The 27910-nt window shown below is 37.8% G+C and overlaps 1 protein-coding gene across 6 annotated transcripts in view; it reads left to right on the top strand.

Moving 5' to 3' along the window:
- The window catches only part of ITCH (itchy E3 ubiquitin protein ligase), a 156752-nt gene that overhangs the window by 74028 nt on the left and 54814 nt on the right, over nt 1–27910 (top strand). For all 6 annotated transcript variants that reach the window (XM_041732262.1, XM_041732259.1, XM_041732264.1 and 3 more), the window contains 4 exons: nt 10726–10771; nt 24147–24304; nt 25517–25706; nt 27484–27579. In XM_041732262.1, coding sequence (XP_041588196.1) covers nt 10726–10771; nt 24147–24304; nt 25517–25706; nt 27484–27579 — 490 coding nt within the window. The remainder of the gene's footprint in view (nt 1–10725; nt 10772–24146; nt 24305–25516; nt 25707–27483; nt 27580–27910) is intronic.

Below are 27910 nucleotides of genomic sequence, written 5' to 3'. Positions count from 1 at the left end.
GTCAAAGAGAGAGAGAGAGAGAGGCAGAGACACAGGCAGAGGGAGAAGCAGGCTCCATGCACCGGGAGCCCGATGTGGGATTCGATCCCAGGTCTCCAGGATCGCGCCCTGGGCCAAAGGCAGGCGCCAAACCGCTGCGCCACCCAGGGATCCCGGAACTTAATACCTTTTTTAAATAGCAGACCTTCAAGATGGTCCCGGTAGTATTTTCTAGATTGGTTCTTTTTTTTTTTTTTTTTTTAGATTGGTTCTTTGAGGTTAATGGAGGTGGAGAGAAGTTTCTGAAATGGTTATACTATACTGCTTCAGAGTTGACAAGTTCATTTTCATTGACTACCATTCACAGGAACTCTAAATAGTCAAAGTTTTTATATATTATAATTCTGAAAGATAATATACAAGTTAAGTTTTATTGTTAAATTGCTTTAAACTCACTATTTATAGCTTCCCAGGTTTTTTTTTTACCCCCTACAAGTTGAAATTATTACTAATACAGAATGTTTAATAATTAAAGCATATCAGTCTTCTGTTTCAGAGTAAAATCTTAGCTGCATATTTATGTTTATGACTTTATTGCCCACAAAAGTGAACATTTGTATGTCACCAGTTTTTTTACTCAGATAGGAAAATAATTGATAGAATTTAACCTGATAATTTGAAGTAAAGAGAGATTTTCAGTTGGAAAGTCACAATGGATTTTAAGATTGAAGTTGCCAAGTAAAATAGCTGCCATTTTTTGGATGCTTGCCATGTGCCAACCACTATGTTGATGTGTTTACATATACACTCATTTAACCATCATAGCTTTTTTTTTTTCCCTAAGATTTTATTTATTTATTCATGAGCGACACACAGAGAGAGGCAGAGACATAGTTAGAGGGAGAAGCAGGCTCCCTAACAGAGAGCCTGATGTGGAACGCAGTCCCAGGACCCCAGAATCACAACCTGAGCCAAAGGCCGATGCTCAACCACTGAGCCACCCAGGCACCCCAATCATCATAGCTTTGTAAGGCCTAACCTGTGTTTTGCATATAAGGAAAGTGAGGTTCTGATGATTTAAATAGTAAGCCCAATATCACACCAACTAGTATGATGCGGAGTCAAGACTCCGCATAAAACACTGATATCCATTGATGTTTCCTATTGTTCCTAATGCATTATTGGTTTCACATGAGAAAATCTAAGAAACTTTGAATCAAATGATGAGTCGTAAGCAATCAAAATCAAATTTAGTTCATAAGCATGTTTGTTGAGAACTATACTTTTATTGTTCTTTGGTTCCACCTCTGTAACTTTAACTACAAGCTAGAAATAAAAATTAGAGTTTAGTGCTAAAATAGAATTTCTAGCACCTGCAATTGTTTGGTAAGAACTGGGGGGATGAGGGAGATTGCTTTTGTATTCTAATAATTTTCTACTGTTAAAAGATTTTTAGATTATCTTTTTTTTTTTTAATTTTTATTTATTTATGAGAGAGAGAGAGAGAGAGAGAGAGAGAGAGAGGCAGAGACACAGGCAGAGGGAGAAGCAGGCTCCATGCACCGGGAGCCCGATGTGGGATTTGATCCTGGGTCTCCAGGATCACGCCCTGGGCCAAAGGCAGGTCCCAGACCGCTGCGCCACCCAGGGATCCCCTTAGATTATCTTTTTTCCCCTGAGAATGTTATAAGTTTTTTTTTTAATGTTTTTTTAATGTTTTTTTAAATTTATTTTTATTTTTTTTTAATTTTTTATTTTTTTTAAATTTTTATTTATTTATGATAGTCACACACACACAGAGAGAGAGAGAGAGAGGCAGAGACACAGGCAGAGGGGGAAGCAGGCTCCATGCACCGGGAGCCCGATGTGGGATTCGATCCCAGGTCTCCAGGATCGCGCCCTGGGCCAAAGGCAGGCGCCAAACCGCTGCGCCACCCAGGGATCCCTATTTTTTATTATTTTTTTTAAGATTTCTAACTTTTTTTTTTTTTTAAGACCCTATTTTATTTATTCATGAGAGACACAGAGAGAGGGAGGTGGGGCAGAGACACAGGCAGAGGGAGAAGCAGGCTCCATGCAGGGAGCCCGACGTGGGCCTCGATCCCGGGTCTCCAGGATCAGGCCCTGGGCTGAAGGCAGCGCTAAACCGCTGGGCCACCAGGCTGCCCCTTTAATGTTTTTTTAAAGAAAGATTTTATTTTAAATAATATCTGCACCCAGAATGGGGCTTGAACTTACAACCCTGAGAACAAGAGTCTTATGCTTTACTGACTGAGCCAGCCAGGAGCCCTAGTTAGAAGCTTTTTTTTGTGGAAGATCACATAAAATGGTTCTTAGAAGAATTTGTTCTTATAGATGTAAATACTTTCGGTTAAGTTTTTTTTTTTTTAATTTTTTTTTTTTTTTTTTAAATTTATGATAGTCACAGAGAGAGAGAGAGAGGCAGAGACACAGGCAGAGGGAGAAGCAGGCTCCATGCACCGGGAGCCCGATGTGGGATTCGATCCCGGGTCTCCAGGATCGCGCCCTGGGCCAAAGACAGGCGCCAAACCGCTGCGCCACCCAGGGATCCCTTTCGGTTAAGTTTTAAATAATATTATAAAAAGAAATCACTGTCTGAATTTTAGTATCAAAAGTCACCAAATAGGGACATGTAGGTGGCTCAGTGGTTGAGCATCTGTCTTTGGCTCAGATCGTGATCCTGGGTCCTGGGATCGAGTTCTGCATCAGGCTCCCTGCATGGAGCCTTCTCCCTCTGCCTATGTCTCGGCCTCATTCTGTGTGTTTCTCATGAATAAATAAATAAAATCTTTAAAAAAAAAAAGTCACCAAATAATAACTTGCTATGTATTTAGATTATTTAGATATACTGTGAAGGCTGGTTTTCCTGGTAAGACAGTATTATCTCTTTGGGTACTTAGAAATTTTTGGTTCATTTCTTTTCTGGATAAATATTTTTTTTCTTTTTTAAATTTCAGATTTTTAGAAAGATTTTTTTTTTTTTAATTTGGCAGGGAAGGGGCAGAGGGAAAGAAAGTCTCAAGCAGACTCTGCACCAATCTCGGAGCCCCATCTCATGACCCTGAGATCACAACCTAAGCCAAAACCAAGAGTTGGATGCTTAACCAGCTATGCTACCTAGGCACCCTTGGTGGATAAATTTTCTAAAAATGGCAGTTATATAAGTAAACATTTTTCAAGTGAAATAAAATTTACCCAGCATGTTTGTTTTTTCTTCCCACTTATCTTCAAACTTCATTTGAAAATTATAGAGCTTTATATCCCCACCCTACCTTTCCCAACCCCAGCTCTGGCTTGGAGAACAAGTTTAATATGTAAATAAGTTTTAGTTGTAGTTGTCATATTTTATTTGATATTTTTTCTTATTTCTCTGGTTTAGAAAATAACTTCATAGTTTGCTCTGGTGTTTTCCTCTACCCAAGTGCGGTTAATAGGCTTTTATGAACCTCTGGAAGAATCCTTTATTTAGTTAGACTTAATTGTTTTAGCACTCAGATCTAAATTAACTTAACAAATTGAGTGTAGGCAGTTGTTCATATCTGCAGGAACTGCCCATTCATCTATTTTTACCTCTAAGGCTGCTGGTGGTGGTGGATTATTAGTTTAACACCTGTCTTCCCACATACACCACTGAAAAGTTTTACTGTCAAAGACATTATTTTTCCTAAAGACAAATAAAAATCTGTTTTAATTAAATTCATGATTATAAAATAGAAACATACTCTTGTAAGATTTTTATCTTTTTTTTTTTTTTTAAGATTTTTATCTTTACTGTGTATACTCTTGGTGTATTTAAAGTTATTTTAGGGATGGCTTTTTGGCACATTTCATTTGGTTTCATTCCATTTTGACTTTATCTCACTTTCTTGCATTAGATTCTCAGTTTTGTGGGTTTTTTTTTTTAATTTTTTTTTAAATTTTTTTTTTTTATTATTATTTATTCATGATAGTCAGAGAGAGAGAGAGAGAGGCAGAGACACAGGCAGTGGGAGAAGCAGGCTCCATGCACCAGGAGCCCGATGTGGGATTCGATCCCGGGTCTCCAGGATTGCGCCGTGGGCCAAAGGCAGGCGCCAAACCGCTGCGCCATCCAGGGATCCCGGTTTTGTGGGTTTCTAAAATTTTAATGTAAATAGCTATTTTTATATCAATATATCTTCTATGTTTTTTACCAGTATAATAAATGCTAACAAACTAGCTTAAATTGTTTTGCTTTACTAACTATTTGAAATTACTAGATCTCAGTGGGGTTTGGGTACCTGCTAAGTATTTCATGGAGAGAAACTTATTTGACTTATCTTTGAGTGCCTTTCGATGTATGCTCAGAATATTAACAAGTTTACTTTCCTCAAAAAGCCAAGAAGACTTTCCACTAGTTTAACTTTAAAATCCAAGTATTGAGGAAGCCTGGGTGGCTCAGCGGTTTAGCGTCACCTTCAGCCCAGGGCGTGATCCCGGAGACCTGGGATCGAGTTCCGCATCAGGCTCCCTGCATGGAGCCTGCTTCTCCCTCTGCCTGTGTCTCTGCCTCTCTCTCTCTCTCTCTCTCTGTGACTATCATAAATAAATAAAAATTAAAAAAAATTAAAAAAAAAAAAAGAGATAAATCTTACTCTCCTCCCAGTCTCCCCCGTGAGTGTCTCATTAGATAAACCCAGTGCAAGCCAGAGCCAAAGAAGCCAGTTAGTGGTTAATATATTCCTTGCAGGTTACACTCTGTGGGGCACAAAGCAGGAAGAGAAGGCTAGAGAGTGATGTCCACTGCTCTCCTCTCTTCCTTTTTTTTTTTTTTTTCTTCCATAAAAGCATACAGCCAGAGTAGTTTTGTGAAAACACGAGACAGGCCTTGTCAGATGCCTGCTCCAAGCTCCTAGTGATTTTCTGTAGCACCTTAAGAGCCTACAAGGCCTGTGTGGCCCCATCTCCAAAACTCTTCTACTTTGATGGCTTCGTCTCTTCTAATTCTTTCATGCAGTTTTTTTGAGTGACATTACTCTCCTTGTGGTTCTTGAACACTCCAGGAACATGGCTGCTTTAAGACCATTACAGTTTCCTTCTGTCAGCTTGAGCTCCCTCCCTTCTTTCAGTATTCCCTGTGATAAACTTTAGGATTTACTTAGACATTACCCTCTCTGCGAAGTCTTTTCTGGCCATCTGTCTAATGTTTCGGCAGCCCTTTCATCAAGTCCTGATTCAGTTTTCTCCATAGAAAATTTCTATTTTACATCCTATTTCTGTCTTCTATTGTATTTTACATTATATATAATGTTAATATATTTAGTTTAATGTGAGCTCCATGTGGATAGGGATTGTTTTGATTTCCCTGTGTTTAGATCAGGACTGACACAAATAGATGCTTTATAAATATTTAAAATAAATAAAGCTAAAAAAGATGTCATTCTTCTTTTCCTATAATAAAATATTTGGAACCCTGAAAAACAAAAAAGTCCAAGTATTAAGGCTATAATATGATCATTGTTGGATTAGAGTAAGATTTTGCTGTATTTTTTGTCCATTTTTATAATTTACAAAGCACTTTTATTTATAATCTCATATATTACATTATTATATAAAACATCTCATATATAACATATTCTTATTTTTAATATATGTAATATATAAACCAGAATAATAGAATTACTCATGCATGAACTACCACACAGCTTAGAAATTAGCACATTAACAATATCATTGCACCTTCCTGTATTTTCCTCCGTATAGCATTCATTATCTTTCCCTTACAGATAATAACTACTCGAATTTTGAATTTATCATTTCCTTGCTTAAGTTTTCTTAAAGATTTATTATTATTATTATTATTATTATTATTATTAAATATTTTATTTATTCCAGAGAGAGAGAGAGAGAGAGAGAGAGAGGCAGAGACACAGGCAGAGGGAGAAGCAGGCTCCATGCAGGGAGCCCGATGTGGGACTTGATCCCAGGTTTCCAGGATCAGGCCCTGGGCTGAAGGCGGCACTAAACTGCTGAGCCACCAGGGCTGCCCTTAAAAGATTTTATTTATTTATTTATTCTTGAGAGACAGAGAGAAAGGCAGAGACACAGGCAGAGAGAGAGAGGAGGCTCCACGTAGGGGAGCCCGATGCGGGACTCAGTCCTGGGACCCCAGGATCACACCCTGAGCCAATGGCAGGCACTAAACCGCTGAGCCACAGAGGAATCCCCAAGATTTATTATTTTTAAGTAATCTCTACACCCATGTGAGGCTCAGAGTTACAACCCTGAGATCAGGAGTCAAATGTTCTACCACCTGAGCCAGCCAGGTATCCCTAAAAAAATTTTTTTTAATAAATACGCATGTCCCTGGACAGTGTATTACTTGTCCTTTTTCTTGAGCTCTATGGATATAGATTTTGCCTTTTAAGATTTATCCATATTACTATATTTGTAACTTATTTCCATTGCTGTATGATAATCTGTTAAGGGAATATACCATAGTTTATCCATTTTTGCATCAAAAGACACTTGGTTTCTTTCCAGTTTTTGCCATTATGAAAGAAAGTCATTGAATATTTCTACATTTATACATTTATGTGTCCCCTGAGGAGTTGTTGGTACATATTGCTATGTGCAATTTCAGCTTTACAGCATTTATTGTTTCATCAAGTATGAGCCTTTTTTAAATTGTGATTCTTTTAATTGAGGTGAAATTTACACAACATACAATTAACCTTAATATACAATTCAGTAGCATTTAGTATATTCATAATGATAGTATCCACCACCTCTAATTTTAACACTTTGTCATCAATCCAGAAAAACAAACTGTCCGTTCTATAATCACTCCTCATCCCTCCAATTCCCAATCACCTGGTCACCACTAATCTGCTTTCTGTCTCTGGATTTGCCTATTCTGAGTATATCATAAAGAAGGAATCATATAGTACATGACCTTTTGTGTCTGGATTCTTAGCATTTTGTTTTTGAGGTTTATCTAAGTTGAAGCATATATCAGTACTTCCTTTTTTGTGGCTTTATAATATCCCGTTGTATGTATATGCCACAATTTGTTTTTCTTTCATTTACTGATGGACATGTGACTTATTTTTCCACTTTTTGCCTATTAATGAGTCATAAGTAATGATGCTATAAATATTTGTGTACAGTTTTCTTTGTGCACATGCTTTCATTTTTTTTCACATGTTTTCATTTCTTTAGGATATATTCCTAGGAATGGAATTGCTGGTGCTTGTTTGATAGTTTCTTGTTCTTTGCTTGTTAATTTTCTTTTGATACAGTTTTTTAATCTCCATTTGAAAATTCCAAAATAAAAAAAATTCCAATTATCAGAAATCTTTGGGGATATGTCTTATGTCTCTCCTTCATTGAGGCTTGTTTTCTTACACATTTGCTACTCTCTTGATTGCCAGTTTATTTTTTATCACAATCTGTGGGGATCCTAGGGGCCTAAATTGGGGATTAATTGCCCCAGAAAAAGTTTCTTTTGCTTCTGCTAGTGCAGGGTATGCTGCATACCTGGCAGCACTTCAGCTGCCTTACAGAATTCCAAGCCTTAGTTTCTCTCTCTCTCTCCTTTTTAAAAAGAGTTTATTTATTTATTCATGAGATAGGCAGAGGAAGAGTCCTGGACTCAATCCCAGGACCCGGGATCAGGACTTGAGCCAAAGGCAGATGCTCAGCCACTGAGCAACCCAGGTGCCCCTTGAGCATTTGTTGCTGATCCACCTAGAGTTGATAATAGCCATCAGGATAACCCCCCCTTTTTTTTTTTTTTAATTTTTATTTATTTATGATAGTCATACAGAGAGAGAGAGAGGCAGAGACACAGGCAGAGGGAGAAGCAGGCTCCATGCACTGGGAGCCCGATGTGGGATTCGATCCCGGGTCTCCAGGATCGCGCCCTGGGCCAAAGGCAGGCGCCAAACCGCTGCGCCACCCAGGGATCCCTTTTTTATTTTTCATATTTGCTTACTGCATCCTGTTCCTGCTCTAGTATCAGTTCATTTGTTTGTTTTGCTTTTGAGATTGCTAGGCACCCAGGAAATAGAACAATGAGTGAAATTGCTTCATCTATCAGCTATTTATTTTGTGGCAGGAAAACTCTTTTGAGTAGCTCACTGAATAGAAGAGATCTTTTTAGGGATCCCTGGGTGGCGCAGCGGTTTGGCGCCTGCCTTTGGCCCAGGGCGCGATCCTGAAGACCCGGGATCGAATCCCATGTCGGGCTCCCGGTGCATGGAGCCTGCTTTTCCCTCTGCCTGTGTCTCTGCCTCTCTCTCTCTCTCTGTGACTATCATAAATAAAAAAATAAAATAAATAAAAACAATTTAAAAAAAGAAGAGATCTTTGTAATCTTCCAAAGTGTCCTGTGGGTAAAATATGTGCATTTAGAAATATGATCATTGTTTTATTGAGGAAATTTGGAGTAGGAATACTTTAAAAGGACAATACATATGTAAAATGCAGACTTTAAGTATGGTCGTTGTTTCCTTTCTGGACATTCATTATTAAGTGTCAGATAATTTTGTGTCTTTTTAAAAAACTATTCTCTGGAAGCACAGGATTAGATCTATTTAATTTATGCTATACATTTCATAGTTAAGGCTTTACCTCTGTATTGAAGTGAAATAAAAGATTGAACAAAAATGGCCGTTGTCTGTACTTACTGATGAAATGTAATTTTTGAGAAACAATAATAGCTAATATTTATGGAATGCTTATGTGCAAGGTACTGTTCTAAATATTTATGCTTAATCTTCAGAACTAGTCTATGAAGTAGGTGTCCTTTTTGTCTCTATTTTATATGTGAGATAAAAGACACAGGAAAATCAGGTGTACTTTTCTAAGGTCATGAAATTAGCACATGATGAAGCTACAATAACAGACCCAGGCATCCTGACCTCAGAGTCCGTGTGATTAAATACTATGCTTCTCTGTAATAAATGAAAAAGTTTAGAAGTGGTACTTATTGGTAGATTTAAGCCATCCCAAATGGCTTTCTTAATTTTTGAGAAAAGTGGGATACTAATTGACTGATTTTAGTAACTTATGCTGTATATTTTTATTTTGTTTTCTGATTTATGTCTTATCAGCTGTTTTAGGTGAATATATTCTATATAAAAATAATTCTTGTAAAACTGAAATGTACCTTGTTCAGCCAAGTGCATTTCATAGTATCATGTTTTTAAAAGGTTTTATTTATTTATTTGAGAAACAGAGAGGCAGAGGCACAGATAGAGGGAGTAGCAGGCAGAGGGAGAAACAAGCTCCATGCAGGAAGCCCGATGCGGGACTCGGCCCTGGGTCTCCAGGATCATGCTTAGGGCCGAAGGCGGCGCTAAACCGCTGAGCCACCCAGGGCTGCCCCATAGTATCATGTTTTTAAAACCATTTTTAACAGCTTCATTGAATAGATGTATTTTATAGTTCATAAAATTCACTCGTTGCAAGTCTACAATTTAATGATTTTTAATAATTTTGAGTGATCCAGCCATTACTGTAAGTTAGGATTAGAACATTTTCATCTTCCTGATATGATCCCTCTTATTTACACAAAATTTTGTTCTCACCTCTAACCCCAGAAATCAAATCTAGTTGTCTCCAAAAATTTGTTTTGATATCTTATCACCATTCAACACTATTAAAATGCTGTTGACTAGATTTCTTTATACTGTACCTTTTATGCCCCCTACTTTTTTTTAATGTAACATGTTTAGATAAGATGATACAGTGCCAACCTTGCTGAGGTGGTATAGTTGTAGTGGTGATTAGCATTTTTTTTTTTTTAAAGATTTTATTTATTCATGAGAGAGAGAGAGGTAGAAACACAGGCAGAGGGAGAAGCAGGCTCCGTCCAGGGAGCCCGATGCGGGACTTGATCCTGGGTCTTCAGGATGGCGCCCTGGGCTGAAGGCAGGTGCCAAACCGCTGAGACACCCGCGCTGCCCTGATTAGCATTTTTTAAATGAATTAATCCATTAATTATACTTAGGAGTAATAATAGCAATGATTTCACTGTTGAAAACTGTGACTGTATTTAGGGACTATTCTTTAAATTGATGTAGACTGTTAAACTTGAGCTCTTGTTTTTCTGCATTTTACAGTTTTTCCTTCTCTGCTACTATTTTTGCTGTGATCACTGTGCCTACCCTCTAATGCTTTTATTTTTTTTATTTTTTTTTTTCCTCTAATGCTTTTAAAGTGCACAAGCCCTTACTGAATCCTCAGAATATTTCCCATGAATAAAATTTGAAGAAAGTGTGAAATTTGTGGCATTAATTTGCCACTTTGAGATTAATTGGTGCCTTTGCTATTCTTGAAGTTGTTTGACAGGCCCTTGCATAAGAGAGATGTTACTGCTTTTTTTGTTTACAGAATCGGTTTTATGTATCATCCTGTTGGTGATCAGTATTTTTCCTGAGGTATTTGGAATACAAAAGTTGGCTGAAGTATTAGATTTGAATTAGAATCAAGCAAGCATATTTTTCACAAGGCAGAAGTAGGATTTAAGAAATAGTACTTCGACTAATTAACATCTCTTAAACATAATAAGCATTTGCACAGCATTTTCATAAAACTTTTCTAATTTCAATCACATGAATATTTATCACATTTCCTTTTAAATATGTTGAAATTTAAGTTATAGTATATTCTGCAAGATTTACTAAAAGGCTTTGCATGTTAAGAAGAAGGTGAAAACCAGTTTGAAACTCATTTTCTGTGTAAATTTTATTCATGTTGAAGGTGTTCCACAGAATGATGATGGCTCTAGACCGAAGGATGAAACAAGGTAAGAGTTCACTTGTTTTACCACAGAATATAAGAAGGGACAAAGGAGAATGAATATTCATTGTAGTCAGAACTGTAGTTTGACTAAATAGTTCAGTCTGCTATAAGAATAAATGAATGTCAAAAATTCAGGGCTCAGCGGCACCTGGCTGGCTCAGTGGGTGGAGCATAGGACTCATGATCTCAGGGTTGAGATTTAGCCCCACCTTGGGTGTAGAGATTAGTTAAAAATATATATATTGGGGATCCCTGTGTGGCTCAGTGGTTCAGCGCCTGCCTTTGACCCAGACCATGATCCTGGAGACCCTGGATCGAGTCCCGCGTCGGTCTCTTGGCATGGAGCCTGCTTCTCCCTCTGCCTGTGTCTCTGCCTCTCTCTCTCTCTATCGTGAATAAATTTTAAAAAAATCTTAAAAAAAAAAAAATATATATATATATATATATTGAAAAAAAATTCAGGGCTCAGGGTAAGAAAGGAAATCTTTATGAATGTTTCAGGACTCTTAGCTCACCTGACTGCAATTCTATGGATTAGGCCAGGGATACCTACGTTGCTAGTACTTTCTTCAGTGGTTTAAGTGTTTCAGGTTGTATAAAGTGATTATATTGGCACTTTTCCAACAGCAGGAAGTTCAGAATCCTAGGGCCATCACTGGACTGTTAAATTTTTTTTCTAGGAAAGCTGGGACATAAGCTTTGGGTATATGGGAAGGTCATTATGAGCTGTGGTGTCTTCTGGGCCTTTGTTAGAAGGAGCAGAGATTTGTAGTAGCTGTTTGCTCTTAACCTAGATTCAGCACTTTTTTTTTTTTCTAAGATTTTATTTATTTATTAGAGTGTATGAGCAGCGGGGAGGGGCAGAGGAAGAGGAAGAAGCCGACTCTTCACTCAGCAGGGAGCCTGATGCAAGACTTGATACCAGGACCCTGGGATCATGATCTGAGCTGAAGGCAGATGCTTAACTGACTGAGCCACCCAGGCGCCCTTTTAAAAAAGATTCTATTTATTCATTTGAGAGAGAGAGGGCACAAGCATGGGACGGGGGGAGGAAAGGGACAAGCAGACTCCCTACTGAACACAGAGCCTGATGCAGGGCTTCATTTTAGGACCCTGAGATCATGTCCTGAGCCAGAATCAAGAGTCAGCACCTTAACCAGCTGAGCAACCCAGGCACTCCCTGACTTAAAAGTTTAAGTGTTTAGTGGTTATCCTAGACACTGATCATGGGAGATAAACTTAGAAAAGGAGATGTTTCTAGTCTCAAGGTAGCAAGTAAAGTATCTTAAAGAGTTACAGAATTCCACTGGATTCTCTGTTTTTCCCAAACTGAGTGTTACAAACAGTGAGTAGGAAGATGATGAACCACAGAAGTCATGGTCAGAGAAGAATATAAAAGCAGTATCATAGAACATAAGGGAAAATATCCTGAAATAATGGGATATTACAGTGTCAGGTGCTGCAGGAGAGGAGAGGAGCGAGTAGAACAAAATGTTGATGGTTGTTGAAGCTGAGTTGATAGGGAGTTTGTTGTACTAGTCTGTCTACTTCTGTGGTGTATGGAAAATTTCATAATAAAAAGTGAAAAAACTCAGCAAGATCTTTGGGGAAATTAAAGTATATGAAACTGTTGTCTTTTATCTAATAGAGTATCTACCTTCAAAGTCACTCCTGTGATAAAGACTCGTCTCTCCTACTACTCTCACAAGAGGTGAAATATTAAGGACTAGTAACATCTTGCCCAGGGATTAATAACTACCCCCCCCCCCTTTTAAGAAGGAGGGTTGGGAGGGGCTAAGAGAATTTTAAGCAGGCTAGTGTAGAGCCCAACAATGTGGAGCTCAGTCTCACAACCCTGAGATCATGACCTGAGCTGAAATCCAAGAGTCAGATGCTTAACCAACTGAGCCACCCAGGCACCCTGAATAATAACTGCTTTTGATTAAAAAGGAATAGAAAAAATTTTTAAAATTATATCTATCTCTGTAGACTGAAAACAATATAAGCCTCTTATGTCTCTTTTTAGTTGTATGCATAATAGAAGTTTTTTGAATTCCTGAAATTCTCTGCAAATTAATGTTTTAAAATTTCAGTTTGCATTCATTAATTAGGAAATCTTTTGCATAATAAATCCATATTTTTCCATTAGTAAGTGAGAATATCATAGGATTTTGTATGTTCCTTGAGAAGTTAAGTCATTTTCTTTTTTTTGCAAATCTTTTTTGTTTTTAATATTTTTTAAGTAATCTCTACATCCAGTGTGGGGCTCAAACTTAAAACCCTGAGATCAAGAGTCCCATGCTCTATTAATTGAGCCAGCCACACGCCCCTATAAATCTCATTTTTAAAATACTTTATGAAACTACTCTGGACATGTATAAATTTCTTCCAAAGGCATTCCTAGAGTCCTAGCCTTATGCCATTTATTTAACCAATTCTTTACATCTTCTCAAGTGAATCATTGTCATAGATAATCTAAGGAGTAGTGTCTTCTAGGTTACTGAGATTACTAGACTAATATTGAGCCTGTCTTTTGTGTTAAGCATGAATTCTTTGAAATAGCTTTTATTCCAGAGAGCATACCTCTGAGATGATGGGTTTGAAAAGCATTTTGTAAACTGTCCAATGCTTTTTTTTAAAAAAATATTTTATTTATTTATTCATGAGAGACACAGAGAGGCAAAGACATAGGCAGAGGGAGAAGCTCCCCCTGCGGGGAGCCTGATGCAGAACTCGATCTAAGGACCCCAGGATCATGACCTGAGCCAAAGGCAGACACTCAACCAGTGAGCCACCCAGGTGCCCACCTGTCAAATGCTTTTAAATGTTACTCCGCAACAGTCATGCCATGGCTGGCTTTCCCTCTTTGCTTTTATTTTCAGACATCTAATTGTAAGACTAAAAAAATGGCAATATATACCCAGTGAACAAGGGCTTTGTGTCCCTCCCCTCCAGTCCATTGCCTGGTTACCAATTAGGAAGATGACTAAACAACTTTAGGTTATCTTATTTTCGTCTAATTCAGGCACTGTGTACTGTGAATATAATCTTCTTAGTCTGCTTTCCCCTGTAGCATGTTTGGATGTTTTATATTTCTCAGTGTTTTCTTATGAAGTTCAAGATGATTGGTGCCTAGTATTCAAGATTTTGTTACTAGAGGTACCTTCTTGACTGTTAAGACCTTATTGTAGTAGCATCTTGGTTCTCCAGGGTTCTTTATCCTGTCCATAAACATCTGAGCTTATATAGAAGTTATATATGTATGATGAGGTAGGCAGAGGTTTTAAGATTGTGGAGCAGAGGAACAAAGCCATAGAAGCACATACTTTGTACCTAATTTCTTTTAAAAGATAATTGGTGGTGGTAAGTTCCACCACCATGATGATTCTGTATAGTATATAGGTTTCCATGTTGGTTTTGTTTTATTCCCCCGTGTTGGTTTTCAAAATCCATTTCAGGTTTTATTTTCACACCTATTTGTTTTTTTTAAAGATTTTATTTATTTATTTATTCATGAGAGAGAGAGAGAGAGAGAGAGAGGGAGAGAAAGGCAAAGACACTAGCAGAGGGAGAAGCAGGCTCCATGCAGGGAGCCTGATGTGGGACTCAATCCCAGGACTCTAGGACCATGCCCTGGGCTGAAGGCAGGCACTAAACTGCTGAGCCATCCAGGGATCCCCTTCACACCTGTTTATTAAAGGAACTGAAACACCACCAGTGCTATTTTAGTGTGGCTGTGTTTTTCAGACTTCTGAGTGCATCAGAATCACCTGAGAGGCTTGTTCAACCACAGATTGCTGTCTTATCTCCAGTTCCCAGTTTGTTATGTATAGGTTTGGGCTCAAGATTGAGGCTTCTCACAGGTTTCTAGGTGTGCTGATGATATTAGACCAGGCCATATACTTTGAGAACCAGTATAGTTTAGACATACAGTTATTTTTTAGAGTACAACAAGAACTATTATGAGAAATTGTTTCAGTTATGTAATGAAGATTTTCTTGAATATCTAGCCTTAAAGAATTGTCATTCTACCTTAATCTCCTACTCTTTTACTTGAGAACTAGTTTGAATCTTGTTTCTTTTGTTGAACTTTTAAAATTTGTGTTTATTATTAGAAAATGCATGACAGTTTTTAAAAATGTATATGAGTATATAAAATGTATAAAAGCTTCATGGAAGAAATGGCATTTGTCCTAAGACCATAAAACATTATATTTTGGCTTTCCATGCCTTGCGGAATTGGAGAGAGGAAGGAGTTCTAGGTGGAAGGAAGAAAAACAGTTATGGAGATGGGGAACAACATAGGGTGTTTTGTTGGAAATCCTTGGTCACAGCATAAATAGCTAAAAATAGAGTAATTGAAAGGGGAAAATGGCAAGTGGTGAATTAGCTGAACCAGTTAATATTTATTGCCTCTTATATGTCAGGCAGTGTAATCAATCAGTGTGTTTCCTCTCATTTCACTGAGTCTTGAACTTTTTTATGAAGTAGGTAGGTATGTATCATTTTGATGGGTGATGAGAAAACTGAAGCTCAGAAAGGGAAGGGAACTTGCCCGAGTTAATACTGTGGTAACACAGTTGAACCTGGGATTGCCTGACTTCACAGCCTGATTGTCATGCTTTACTGCAACCTAAACTGGGACTTTTTTTTTTTTTTTAAATAAATGATGTATTTAGCCCTCAGTAAATGTTAGTTATTTTTCATGTTACATTAGATTGGGGCCAGGTGGAGATTTTGGTTTGTAAATACAGAAATACCTCATTTTATTATGCTTTGCAAATATTTTGTTATTCACAAATTGAAAATTTATGGCAACCCTGCATTGAGCAAATCTGTCAGCACCATTATTTTTAATAGCATTCACTCACTTGTGTCTCTGTCACATTTTGGTAATTCTTGAACTATTTCAGACTTTTTCATTATTATATTTTTAACGGTGATCTGTGATTAGTGATCTTTGATGTTACTGTTATAATTGTTTTGGGGTACCACAAACTGTGCCCATATAAGGTTTGATCTTAATTGATAAATGTTGTGTGTGTTTTGACTGCTCCACTGACGGTCTCTCTCCTCCTTGGGTCTCCTTATTCCATGAATTATAACAATTAGGCCAATTAATAACCATACAGTGGCCTCTTAAGTACTCGAGTGAAAGGAAGAATTGCATGTCTCTCACTTTAAATCAAAAGCTAGAAATGATTAAGCTTAGTGAGGAAGGTGTTTTGAAAGCCAAAATAGTTTAAAAGCTAGGCCTCTTGTGCCACATAGCCAAGTTGTGAATGCAAAGGAAAAATTCTTGAAGGAAATTAAATTGCTATTTCAGTGAACACACAAATGATGATAAAGCAAAACAGCCTTATTGTTGATATGGAAACTTGTAGTAGTCTAGATAGATCAAACCAGCTACAACATTCTTTTTAATCCAGAGCAAGACCCTGACTCTCTTCAATTCTATGAAGGCTGAGAGAGATGAGGAGGCTGCAGAAAAGTTCAAAGCTAGTAGTGGTTTGTTCAAAAGGTTTAAAGAAAGGAGCTGTCTCCATTAACATAAAAGTACAAAGTGAAGCAGCAAGTTATCCAGATAATCTGGCTAATTAACGAAGGTGGCTACACTAAACAACAGATTTTCAATATAGATGAAACAACCTTATATTGGAAGATGATGCCACCTAAGACTTTCATAGCTGGAAAGAAGTTAAAGCCTGGCTTCAAAGGATAGGCTGTTTTGCTAGGGCTTAATGCAGCTGGTGACTTTAAGTTGAAACCAGTGCTCATTGTTCTTTCCAAAAATCCTAAGGGCCCTTAAGAATTATGCTAGATTTACTTTGCCTGTGCTCTATAACGAGAACACCAAAACCTGGATGATAGCACATCTGTTTACAAAGTTTATTGACTATTTAAAGCCCATTGTTGAGACCTGCTCAGAAAAAAGATTCCTTGCAAATGTTACTTACTGCTCATTGACAATGTACCTGGTCACCCAAGAGCTCTAATGGAGATGTACAAGATTGATGTTTTCAAGCCTGCTAACACAGCGTCCATTCTGCCAGTCCTTGGATCAAGGAGTAATTTTGACCCTCAGGTTTATTTTTTTTTTTTTATTTTTTTGACCCTCAGGTTTAATTATCTAAGAGATACATTCCTTTTTTTTTTTTTAAGTTTTTATTTATTCATGAGAAATAGAGAGGCAGAGATGTAGGCAGAGGGAGAAGCAGGCTTCCTGAGAGGAGCCTGATGGGGGACTTGATTCCAGGATCCTGGGATCATGACGTGAGCCAAAGGCAGATGTTCAACCACTGAGCTACCCAGATGTCCTCATTTCTTTCTTTTTTCTTTTTAAGATTTATTTCAGAGAGTGAGCATGCAAGAGGGGGGGGCAGAGGGAGAGGAACAGAGAATCTCAGGCAGATTTCCAGCTGAGCCTGGAGCTCAAGGGCGGGGCGGGCGTGTCTCTGTCCATAACCATGAGATCACCATCTAAGCTGAAACCAAGAGTCAGATAGATGCTTAACCCACTGCACAAGCCAGGCACCCCCAAGAAATACATTTCTTAAGGCTATAACTGCTATAAATAGTATTTCTCTGATGGATCTGGGCAACAAGTTGATAACCTTTTGGAAAGGATTTAAACATTCTGAATGCCATTAAGAACATTTGATTCATAGGAGGTTACAGTATCAGCATTAACAGGAATTTGAAAAAAAATTGATTCCATTCTAAGCAGGAAGTTGTTAACAGTAATCCAGTGAGAGATATGGAGGGTTAGAACTGGGCACTGGTGGTGGGAGAGTAGAGAATTTGGAGTAAAATCAGTGAGACTTAGGTACTGAGTATCAAGAGGCAAGAGAGAAGAAAAGTCATGTTCACTGGGAAGATACCAGTAGCACCTGTAGAACCAGAACATGGAAGGAACAGTAGCTTTAGAATTGGCGACTTATTCTATATCTCCTGCATTTAGTTGATCATTTGGTACTAGAAGATGAGAATGAAACAAAGATGAGCAATTCTGATTTGGGAATCATTTCAGAGATGATCTTTGAAATCATGGAATCTGAGACTCTAGGGGAAAATTCATGGAAAAGGGAAAGGAAGACAAGAACAGAACCATATTTAGTGAGTGGGAGGAAGAAGACAAACTGAAGAAGAGATGGCTAGAAGAAAATGAATAGTGAACTTATTTCTGAGTAAATTTAATTAGAAGTTAAGTTTATAGAAGTATAAAACTTCTATATATTTTAAAATATAGAATTAAAGGCAAGTGACATTTAATAAGTTTGAGAAATGATAAATTAGTATCCTCAGATTATAAAAGTATCATACAGATAATAAGGAAAATTATTCTCTTATAACAAAAATTTATAAAAGATACATACAGTTTGTGGAAGAGGAATCTCAGATGGCTTGTAAAAATGAAATATTGTTGAGCATTAACATTTTATTTTATTGTATTTTTTAAGATTTATTTATTCATGAGAGACACAGAGAGAGAGGCAGAGACCTAGGCAGAGGGAGAAGCAGGCTCCCTGCGAGGAGCCTGTTGTGGGACTCTATCACAGGACCTAAGGATCACTACCTGAGCCAAAGGCAGTCAGCCAGCCATTGAGCCACCCAGGTACCCTGAACGTTAACATTTTAATTTATCAAATTAGCAAAGTCTTAAAAATATTTAAATACTTGATGGTGAAATGCCTTTTTCCTAACTAGCTGATAGGAGAACAGATCAGTTATTACCTTTAAAAAAAATTTTTTTTTAAAGATTTTATTTAGTTTTTCATGAGAGACACAGAGAGAAAGAGGCACAGACACAGACAGAGGGATAGGCAGGCTCCATGCAGGAAGCCCGGTATGGGAATCGATCCTGGGTCTCCAGGATCAGGCTCTGGGCTGACGGCGGCACTAAACCGCTGAACCACACAGGCTGCCCTTGAAAATATTATAAAAAAAATTTAGCAGTCTATATTTCAGTCTTTAAAATATTTGCATATGGGCAGCCCGGGTGGCTCAGCAGTTTAGCACCTGCCTTCGGCCCAGGGCGTGGTCCTGGAGTCCTGGGATCGAGTCCCACATTGGGCTCCATGTATGGAGCCTGCTTCTCCCTCTGCCTGTGTCTCTCTGCCTCTCTCTCTCTCTCTCTCTCTCTCTGTCTCATGAATAAATAAATAAACCTTTAAAAATATTTGCATACTTTAAACTAGGTATTCTATTCTGATAGTCTATCTATAGGAAATAGAACATCCCCACCCCCAACTACCACCCCAAAAAGAAAAGAAAAAAAAGTGTTTAAATGACGACATGTCCATACATTATTCTGTAGTCATTAGATATTATAAATGTTATTGAATAATATGGGAGAAAGTACCCAGTGTATAATGAATAACAAAACCAACTCAAATTTGGGATGTCTGGGTGGCTCAGCGGTTGAGCGTCTGCCTTTGGCTCAGGGCATGATCCTGGAGTGCCAGGATCGAGTCCCACATCGGGCTCCCTGTATGGGGACTGCTTCTCCCTCTGCCTTTCTCTGTATCTCTCTTGAATAAATAAATAAATAGTTAAATCTTAAAAAAAAAAAACAACAACTCAAATTTGCTTAAGATATGAAACATTTTATGATCACATACACAGCCAATGAAATAGGACTGGCAAGAAATGAAAGTCCATATCTTAATGGCAACGATCTCTAAATATGTAGGATGGAAAGTGATTTTTATGATTAGAGGTAATTTTTCACTTTGAAAAAATGAAAGTTCTGGGATGCCTGAGTGGCTCAGTCAGTTAAGCATCTGCCTTCAGCACAGGTCATGATCCTGGGATCCTGGGATCAAGCCCTTCATCGAGCTCCCTGCTTGAGGAGTCTGCTTCTCCTTCTCCCTCTCCCTCTGCCCCTGCTTGTGTGTCCTCTCTTTTTCTCTCTCAAGTAAATAAAATCTTTTGAAAAACGTAGAAGTCTTTGAAAAATTAAAATTACTAAATACATATTGCGTAAATGCAATACATTATTTCATAAATACAAAAAATTGTAATGAAGGAAAAGAGAATGACAGAACAGCTTTGGGGGTGACACCTGGCTGACTCAGTTGGTATAGTATGTGACACTTGGTCTCATGAGTTTGAGCCCCACATTAGGTATAAAGATTAAAGAAACACTTTTTTTTTTTTTTTTTTAAGGAAAAAAGAACAGCTCTGAAGAGCACTTAGGATTGAGGAAGTGTTTTAGGTTGAGGGGTTTTATTATATTTGTGAAGTTAGAGGAAAGATCTTGGAGAAGGAAGATGATGGAAGATATAAGAAAGATGTTAAACGATGATGGAAAGTTCTAGAGGATATAAGCTGAAATTAAGGATAAACAGACAAATTAGTTTTGAAGAAGTGGAGAGATTTCTTTGTTCCCCCAAGAAGGGAACAAAGAAATGAAGATGATTAGTCTCACAGAATTTTCTTTTTTGATTTATTTATTATTATTAACAAAAATTCATTCTTAAATGTACAGCAGGATCTAAATTTTTTTTTTTTAATTTTTATTTATTTATGATAGTCGCAGAGAGATAGAGAGAGAGGCAGAGACACAGGCAGAGGGAGAAGCAGGCTCCATGCACCGGGAGCCCGATGTGGGATTCGATCCTGGGTCTCCAGGATCGCGCCCTGGGCCAAAGGCAGGCGCCAAACCGCTGCGCCACCCAGGGATCCCTGTACCGCAGGATCTAAGACAACACTTTGACAACAGATGCTACAACAGACAGGGAATACAGATGTTTTAAACAGGAATAGAATTAAACAACACCATTGTCTCAGGCACAAGAAACAGCTTACTTTTTGCCAGTTTTCTTAATTCCACCTGTGGCCTGGGGGCTGTTCTCTGTGGCCTTTGCTTTTAGCTCTTTGAGTTTAGCTCCTCTTTCTTTTTCTGCTTGAGTGCCTTATCTTCCTTGTCCATCTTCTTGGGCTGCTTCAGGGGCTTCTGCCATCTTTGTGGCCAGACATAGATGAGACATGAATGATAGTTGATAATCATCATGTTAGGGAAGAGGCAACATCAGCATCATCTACAGGTTGGGAAAGTGGTCAAAAGTAGATTAGATATGTAGAAAATGATTGATTTTCAAGCTATGGTAGTCCAGTTGAAGTTGTTAAGTAAAGCCAGCTATAGCTTTTGTTGCCTCAGTCTCTGAAATGAGCAAGCTTTAGGAAACTGATGTCTGCCAAAATAAGAAGAAACTCAAACACAATTTTCATTTTGTCTTTTGTGTAGGTCTGTTTAATTGTACCGCACCTAGTAACAGTTTTTTGCCTTACCAGACTACTATCAATCTTTTTGTTACTATTAATTGTAATAACATTAGTACACCAATCCCAATGAACCTGTGGTATTAGGTTGTCATAGCCCTCCTTCTTTTCTTTTCTTTCTTTCTTTCTTTCTTTCTTTCTTTCTTTCTTTCTTTCTTTCTTTCAGATTTTATTCATTCATTCATGAGACACACACACACACACACACACACACACACACAAAGAGAGGCAGAGACACAGGCAGAAGGAGAAGCAGGCTCCATGCAGGGAACCTGATGTGGGACTGGAACCCAATGTGGGACTTGATTCTAGGTCTCCAGGATCACGCCTTGGGCTGAAGGCAGCCGCTAAACCACTGAGCCACCCAGGGATCCCCTCCTCTTTTATTTCTAATAAATTGTTTAGCTTCCAGGAGATTTGAGCTATGATGTTTTTCTTTTTAACAGGAAAAAAAGTGCTCATTTTGGCAGCACATACATTAACAGAGGGAAAGAAAAGACTTTATCTTGTTAGATATTAGAAATGAAAACCTCCAGACTTTTCCTTATTGGGTACAGTGGAAAATTTATAAGGAGAGAGACCCCCCCCCCCTTTAATTTGTTACTTTACCTAGTTTATATGCTCTGCTAAATTATACTTACTTTTTCCACTGGAACATTATCTATCATTACTTGTTGGGCCCAGAGAATAGTAGTAGAAAAAGTAAATGGAGGATTAGTTGTGGTAGAAAGATTGCTTGAGACGGGGGGATGTTGGGTAATAGTGAGGAATTAAAGGTGCTAGAAGAAGTAGTAGTCTATGATGGAACCCAAGTGGGACTTGAAGGGAGCTAATGGACTGTGAAGATGGGGATGCTTAAAGGTCCTGATGAGAATGAATCAAAAATGGAGTAGGAGGCAGGTAGAGGGAATACAAGGCTGTATATATAAGTAGAGAAATTTGAAATTTTAAAGATCTAAGAAGCAGGAGCAATCCTAAGTATTAAGGAAATTTAAGGAATCATCAAACTAACCAGATTGTCAGATAACTATTTTGAGAAACTGAGGCCAAGTAGTTAGAAGGGTACACAGCATGGATGTTAAAATCTCCCAAGATTTTAATCCTCAGTGAGAGAACATAGCATTTTTGGAATCCAGTTTCTGCTGTACCTTTGTCATAGCAGATTTACCTCATGCCCTGAATGTTTTTTCTTTCTCATATATTCCTAGAACTTCAAAGAGATTAAATAACAGGGGGGCCTGGGTGGCTCAGTTGGTTAAATGTCTGACTCTTGACTTCGCCTCAGGTTGTGATCTCAAGGTTATGAGATAGAGCCCAGTGTTGGGCTTCTTGCTGGGCATGGAGCCTGCTTAAGATTCTCTCTCCCTCCCTCTCTGCCTCACCCCTACTTTCCCTCTCTTAAAAAACAAGAGATTAAGTATCTTTTCTTTGGTCATATAACTTGTTAATAACAGAGTCAGAGTTAGAAACCTCAATTTCCTACTATTGTCCATTCTTATCATTTGATGTCTATCTTTTTAAAAACGTTAGTTCTTAGGAACATAAAGAGCTATATGGAATCCCTTGAAATAGTATGGAGAGGCAATACAGAGTCTTAAAAGGGTATACTACTCAAAATGGGTTTGGACCTCAGGACCTAGGAGAGGGGGAACAGTGTCAAAGCTGACTCTTTTTACATTCAGTTCATATTTTGGAGTAGTTTGGCCTTCCTGTAGGCAGTAGACAGTCAACACTAACCAAGTGCTGGCTGTCACTTACTGAGCTGTTCCTTCTATTCAAAGTAAGCATTTGAGGTACCTCCAAAGCAGCCTTGTCATATCTGATTATTCCCGTAGATCACCTGTGGATTGTGGATCTTATTAAAATGCTAATTCTAAAAAAAAAAAAAAATGCTAATTCTAATACATTAGATCCGGGGAGTGTAGTGCAAGATTGTGCGCTTTTTTTTTTTTTTTAAAGATTTTATTAGCGAGAGAGAGTGCACACGTGTAAGTGAAGGGAGGGGCAGAAGGAGAGGGAGCACAGGCAGGCAGACTCTGCACTAAGCTTGGAGCCTGATGCAGGGCTCAATTCCACAACCCCAAGATCATGACCTTGCTAAAACCAGGCAACTGAGATAACTAGGTGCCCCAAGATTGTGCATATCTAAAAAGCTTCTATGTGTTGTCCTTGCTTCTGTTCCAAAGACTATACTTTGAGTAGAAAAGCCCTAAAGAAGCTTAAGGAACGTAGTTTGAAAATGATTTAATATGTGGTGCTACCTCTCAATTTTAATTTCTTGAATCAATTAGATTTTATTTTGTTTAGGCTTATTCTGAAGGTCCAGTAATATGAATTAATACTGTATAGAGTTTGCTGCTTACCAGGTAGTAGGTAGCAGAGTCTTAGCTGAGGCATCCTAAAACTGGTTAAACTCACTCTCTACTTTCTGATTCATGATAAGATCCCCTGGAAAAATGAATCAACTATATTTAGCTGACAGTAGTAATGATTTCAATCTGATGTTTACTGTTAGTATTTTCCCCTCTCTTTCCTTTCCTCAATTAATGTCATTGTTTTGAAGAAATAACGCCTTTTAAAAAAAGGTCTGTGGGCACCTCTGCTCTAGATCACTAATTTTCAACATTCTAAATACCATTGCTGGTATGGAGAGAAAGCATCTTGTCTCTGGGATTAAGTGTGCTTTCTTCTGCCATAGAACAGTCAGCTCTATCCCAAAATTAAATAATATTGAGTAGAAACCAAGAAAATGATAGTGATGTTATCTGTGTTATCTGTGCTCATAATAAAATAGTGCCCTTTCAAAGACATTGGGATTTTGAGAATTTGACTCTGTTCCTACTTGTACAGGGCCTCCAAAGAACTTACTTGAAGTCCAAATCCCCCCATAGCTAATAGTTTTGAAGGATCACAAGTGTTTCTGTGCCTTTGCGCAACCCCTCACTCTATCTAGGTGGGCTCTGAGGTTATACATCAGACTTTACCTAAAGACTATGTATTTGATGAGACTGGCCAGCAATTTTAAGTTCTGGTCTTGTTTTTGTTAAATTCAAAAAGCATTTGTTTTCCCTTCCCTTTCCCTCCTCCGTATCCAGAACAAACACAAATGGATCAGATGAGCCTGAGGATACTGGGACTGGTGAAAATAGGAAGGTCAATGGAAATAATTCTCCATCACTCTCAAATGGTGGTTTTAAACCTTCTAGGCCTCCAAGACCTTCACGACCACCTCCACCTACCCCACGTAGACCAGGTGTGTATTCCAGCCATGTAATAGGGATGTGGCTGTCAGTACTATGATTGTAAATAATGTTCTATTTGGGAATTGATCCTCTGGTAAGTGTTAAGAGATCCTTTTAGGTAGGTTTTCTAGTCATATTTTTACATTTAAGATTTTAGCCAGGAATGATCTTTCTATAAGTAGACTAATGTGTGCCTTTTCCCTAAGTACCTCCAGGGGTGAAGTTATTGAGGTAAGTGTTTTACTGAAAAAGAGGGAAAAATGAGATCCATATGTGCATTATAAAAGTATAGGCAGTATAGATAAGATTGCATCTTTTCAGCAGGGTTTGTAACAGTGTGGACATAGCATTTCATATTGTAAAGGATCTGGTTGCTTATTCTCGTTATATCCTTTAAAAGACATTTAGTAAATGGCGAGTAACCCAACAATGCTAAATGATAGTCACATTTTGAAGCAAAAATTATACAAGTGAACATATTTCATGTAGTAAAAATGTGAACATCTGTAAGTGAATATCCATTTTTCCTGATGAGTCAGGATAGAATCTTTCATCTTTTATTATTTCCCTCTGGCAGTATGTAGACAGGCAGTATAAAAGAATTAAACCAAATATTATTAGAAAAGCAAATTCGTCATCCTACAAGTAATTTTATTAAAAGAATTTGTTTTTAATTATACAACTCCCCCTCTCCCCCTTCTTGGTAGAAAATGTATTAATATATTCCTAGTCTTTAAGATCATATACTATTTTGTCAAAATATTAGTGACCTCCCCCAGGAATTGTGTCAAATGTTCTTGAATATGTAATATATACTTTATAACTATTTGTATGAATGCTATTGCTTAACAGTCAGGTCTTTTGTATTTTAACATCAGAACTTGGTCTTTGATCTGCAGGGTTTTGTAGAAAAGACAATTTTAAGGTTCTGGAAAATTACGAAATGAACTTATAATACCAAAGGATACCAGTGCTTTCCTATTCTTAAAAGTTTTTATTTCTTGTGGCATCGGGAAATCAATTCGTATGTGCTTTAGGATTAATAAAGAGACATGGAGTAGATGAAACCTAAAAAGTTATTTTAAAAGTTTAATTTTCATCTGAATGTCCACATCTTAAACTTTCTATTTGTCATCTACTTTTTTATTTTTTAAAGCTAAATTCTATCTTGAATTTAGATTTCTGAGAATAAAAGATGGTTGTTTTCCACAAATCTTTTATAGCATCTGTCAATGGTTCACCATCTGCCACTTCTGAAAGTGATGGATCCAGTACAGGCTCTCTGCCACCAACAAATATAAATTCAAATACATCTGAAGGAGCAACATCTGGATTAATAATTCCTCTTACTATATCTGGAGGCTCAGGCCCTAGGCCATTAAATCCTGTACCTCAGGCTCCCCTACCACCTGGGTAAGTAACTGTTTTTAATTAATATTTGTTTGCTTTAGGCTTCTGCATATATTTAACTAGTAAGGAAAATAGTAATTCCATTCTTTAGAAAACCCATCTTTAGGGATACCTGGGTGGCTCAGTGGTTGAACATCTGCCTTTGGTTCAGGGTGTGATCCTGGATCTGGGGATTGAGTCCCACATTGGGCTCCCTGGGAGGAGCCTGCTTCTCCCTCTATGTCTCTGCTTCTCTCTGTGTGTCTCATGAATAAATAAATAAAATCTTTAAAAAAAAAACCCCAAAAAACAAACTACCATCTTCAAACAATGGTAACTGATCTTGAGGGTGTTGTGTCTAGAGTCAGACTAAGCAAAAAAACCTCACCACATTAAAATCAATGCCCTCCTCATTTTCAGGGCAAAGGTGGCTATTTTTTGTTTTATTTTGTTTTTAAATGGAAGGACTCTGAACCATAGAAAGTTAACCAGTGCCAAGTAATAAAAGTCACCTAATTCAGATTGTTTACTCTTTGAAGGGGGGAAAAACACTTTTTAAAATAAAATTTTTCTGTCATAGAGTCATTATAGCAAAGTAGCAATAACTTAAGGAACTAAGGAAATTAGTACTCCTCCCGTTTTAATCTCTACTAATTATTTTAAAAGTTAGTAATACTGTAATAGTTTATATACATATATACATTGTGGTATTCAGTTAATCCAGAATTTGGAATCTAATTAAACTTAATTGGCTGATAAGTTAATAAACCCTTAGGATGAAAAGAATTTTTTTTTTAAATTTTTATTTATTTATGATAGTCACACAGAGAGAGAGAGACAGACAGAGACACAGGCAGAGGGAGAAGCAGGCTCCATGCACCGGGAGCCCGATGTGGGATTCGATCCCGGGTCTCCAGGATCGCGCCCTGGGCCAAAGACAGGCGCTAAACCGCTGCGCCACCCAGGGATCCCTGAAAAGAATTTTTTAAAAAGATTTTATTTATTCATGAGAGACGCACAGAGAGAGAGAGACACAGGCAGAGGGAGAAGCAGGCTCCCTGCAGGGACCCCAGTGTGGGACTCGATCCCGGATCCCAGGATCATGACCTGAGCCAAAGGCAGATGCCCAACTGCTGAGTCACCCAGACGTCCCTATGGTGAAAATTTTAATTGCTAAACAGATATTATTTGTCTGGGTAGTTGAGCCATTTTCCTTTTGCAAAACCTACATAGGAAGCTGAATTAGAAAATTACTTATGTAAGGGATTAGCAAACAGAAACCTGTGCTCTCTGAAGTGATGGTAGTTCTAAGCTGTGATGGTTTATGCCTGTCTTCTTCACTTTGGGAACCTACAAAGGAGACTAGAATACCCAGTTGATTTTGTCTGTTAGACTGTGCAGAGACATATCTGATCAAATCTTAATACTTGATTTCAATTCTGGGACACAAATAGTGCTTTGCCTTTCAGTTAGCTCAATCTTTCTTCAGATTTCGTAGCAATTACAGCTTTTTTTTTTTCCCCCACCAAGTTATGCCATGATCAGATTGAGGTAGACATAGTCTCCTACATGCATCTGCCTCAGACCTCTTTAGGAATACAGGGCATCTCTTGAGGAGATACTGCTGCAGGAGAAATCTTATTCACTCAGGATAACATTTCTTGACTTTATTCTTAAATTCTTTTGGTATCTTTTTTTTTATATATTGACATGCTTATTTGCCTCAATTCTGTAATATGGTCATTTTAGAGAAAATAGCAAAGATAAGTGCCATACCAGTCTTTTAAATTTTGTATTTAAGTTGGGAACAGAGAGTGGACCAGCATGGGCGAGTTTACTATGTGGATCATATTGAAAAAAGAACAACGTGGGATAGACCGGAACCTCTACCTCCTGGGTAAGTATCTGAATAAGAAGAAAAAAATATTCAGAACTATAGATTATATCTGTACAAAATCTTCCCTATGTTCCTACTTTTCCTCTTCCTTTCAGTCTCTTCTGAACTTTCCACAAAGTTTTCACTTTGTGTTGTAGTAGATGCAAACTAGAAAGAAGGAGAGAATTGATTAAGCATAATGAATGACTTATTTTTATTCGTTTCTCCCCTAAAGATTCCATAGGTCTTATTTTTTCCATGTTTCCCTTTCTGTATTTTTTACCTGGCTCAAACCACAGGGTTTTACAATTAGTTTCTTCAAGAGTAATTATTGAATAAAAATTATTAAAGC

This window comes from Vulpes lagopus, chromosome 18, assembly GCF_018345385.1.
Source record: "Vulpes lagopus strain Blue_001 chromosome 18, ASM1834538v1, whole genome shotgun sequence".
In the NCBI taxonomy this organism is placed as follows: Eukaryota; Metazoa; Chordata; class Mammalia; order Carnivora; family Canidae; genus Vulpes; species Vulpes lagopus.
Note: the sequence above shows the minus strand (reverse complement) of the source record. Positions and strands in the feature narration are given on the sequence as shown.